General features: G+C 43.4%; 1 protein-coding gene across 30 annotated transcripts in view; it reads right to left on the bottom strand.

The window, feature by feature from the left end:
- The window catches only part of LOC135114712 (uncharacterized), a 200278-nt gene that overhangs the window by 41241 nt on the left and 156537 nt on the right, over nt 1–2500 (bottom strand). The window contains exon 5 of one of the 30 annotated variants that reach the window (XM_064030656.1): nt 1018–1481. The exons of 27 other annotated variants lie outside the window; for them this stretch is intronic. In XM_064030656.1, coding sequence (XP_063886726.1) covers nt 1214–1481 — 268 coding nt within the window. In that variant the 3' untranslated portion in view covers nt 1018–1213. Of the gene's footprint in view, nt 1–1017; nt 1482–2500 lie in introns of those variants that run through there. 2 more of the 30 variants (XM_064030671.1, XM_064030678.1) reach the window with 2 other exon arrangements.

Here is a 2500-nt window from a genome sequence, read left to right as displayed (position 1 = left end):
AAAGACAAAATCGGTTCCTCGCTCTAGCCAGACAAGGTGGACGAGAAAATTTTGCTAATGGTAGAGTGATTTTGAGCCTTAATTCAATTCTCTCTCTCTCTCTCTCTCTCTCTCTCTCTCTCTCTCTCTCTCTCTCTCTCTCTCTCTCTCTCTCTCTCGCTCGCTCTTAAATATTTCACGCTGCTCTCCCAAATCAATCCTCTTTCCCATCCTCCACATCTTCTCCCATCACTCCCCTTCCCTTGAAACCACCTTGTCTTATCCACGTGTCTCCTCCACTTCCACCCCCAACCCTCCCCTCATACTCCTCACCTTTCCCCTTCCTCCTCCTCCTCCTCCTCCTCTTTTCACGCGTTCCTCTTTACACGGAATCTTCAAACACATTTTTCTTTACAATATTCCTGATCAATTTATCGGTTCCATTTTAATTTATTTATGCTCAGAACCAGCCGGGGGAAAATACAATAATGATAATAGTAATAATAATGATAATGTGAGTATGGTTTTACTTTTTTTCCATACAAGGGAATACTTTTTAAATATAAACGCATCAGCTTTGTAAAATTGTGATATACCAAATTGCAGTTCCCTTTTGTACGTGTGATTAAAACATAACACATGCGAACGTAATAAATGAATGTATTTTTGTGCCTTTTCTCTATTGTGTTGCTAGCTCCACCGTGCCGCCACTGTATTTATCAGCAGCCCAACGGTACATTTATAAAGGTATGAATAGTAACAATGAGCAGGATGCAGTACGTAGTAGTAGTAGTGGTAGTGGTAGTGGTGGTGGTGGTGGTGATGGTGGTGGTGGTGGTGGTGGTGGTGATGGTGGTGGTGGTTGCAGTAGTAGTAGTGATAGTAGTAGTAGTAGTAGTAGTAGTAGTAGTAGTAGTAGTAGTAGTAGTAGTAGTAGTAGTAGTAGCAGTAGTAGTAGCAGTGGTAGTAGTGATGATAACGATTATGGTGGTGGGGGTGATGGTATTGGTGGTGATGATGATAGTGATGATGCTACTATTACTACTACTATTACTACTACTAAAATATTAGTGAAAAGGGATATAAATAAAAACAAAACAAAAAGGGGGAAAGAAAAGACAGAAAACAAGATAGAGCACCAGCACAAACAACAATAACAAAAAAACAGTAAACAAACAAAAAATCAAACAAAGAAACAAACAAGCAAACAGACTGGCACTTTATAAACCAAACATCATATTTTTTGCTTCTCTGGGTCAACTAAAAATAAGAAAAAAAAAAAATGGAAAGCCAGAAACGTCACCAGTGTTAATATTTCACGGGCACGAACCTTTTTTGGAGAACCCTCGCTGTTTTTTTGGGCCTCGTAGCGGGTTGGGGGGAAGGGGGAGGGGATGAGAGAGCGCCAGGGGTGGGGGGCGGGAGTGTGGGAGGGGGGAGCGGGCGGGAGCGTCATGGGTGAAGTGGCACAACTACCCCCAATAAATGCTGCTTGTCTGATCCTGCAACAAAAGGTGGAATTAAATGCTGCAGAGTTTTTATTAGTTCCAAATGACTCGTGAAAGAAGTAATGTTGATTGTGTGTGTGTGTGTGTGTGTGTGTGTGTGTGTGTGTGTGTGTGTGTGTGTGTTTGTGAGTTCGTGTGCACATCAGTGGCCAGCTGTCGAAGTGTGGCTTGAACATATCGCCATTTCAATATTTCTTTGACAAGTGACTATTTCACTTTTTGGGTTTCAATTTTTGCTCGAATTTTCCTTGTAGTTGTAAGGTACTGGTGGTGGTGGTGGTGAAGGTAATGTTGTTGCTGTTGGTAGTGGTGGCGGAGGAAAGGGTGGTGGTTGTGGTGGTGGTGTGGTGATCATAGCGTGGATGATGGAGGGTGGTGGTAGTGGTAGTGGTGGTGGTCAGAGTACAGTCATGATAGCGATGATGCTGATGGCCGCGGTGGCACTGATGGCAGGGGCGCGGGTGCCTAAAAATAATGTGCACTGAAAAAAAAAAAATCACCCTTCACGAAAAAAAAAAAAAAACGAAAAATACCAACAAAAAGACTCAAAAAAATGAAAACGAACAATAAATAAAAGGAAATTTAAAATGAATGAAAAAAAGGAGAGGGTTCAACTTCATAACGATTAGTAGTCTGGAATCTCCTCCCTAATCAATGTCCAATCTAATTAATCTGCCTTATTCCCCTCGTTTAGCTCGCCTCACGGCCTCTCCCCTCCCTCACTGACCCTCGCACTGCTTTTCCTCATGGATATTACCTGCGCGGGGAAAGTATATGCCTGCGCCAGGAAGTGATGTTCTGACACGGCGCAATTTCGTGAATGTGTCTTTCCTGCGATACGCTGTCCAGGTAAGACCTAGCGCGGCTTCTTCATGGTGAGAAACAGACGAGAGGTAGGGTGAGGTGTGTGTGTGTGTGTGTGTGTGTGTGTGTGTGTGTGTGTGTGTGTGTGTGTGTGTGTGTGTGTGTGTCTGTGTGTGCGCGCGCACGCGCACATAATGACAAATAAACCC

The sequence above is a fragment of the Scylla paramamosain genome, chromosome 28 (genome assembly GCF_035594125.1).
Source record: "Scylla paramamosain isolate STU-SP2022 chromosome 28, ASM3559412v1, whole genome shotgun sequence".
Lineage (NCBI taxonomy): Eukaryota > Metazoa > Arthropoda > Malacostraca > Decapoda > Portunidae > Scylla > Scylla paramamosain.
The sequence above is the reverse complement of the archived record's forward strand: the minus strand, read 5'-3'. Positions and strand labels throughout refer to the sequence as shown.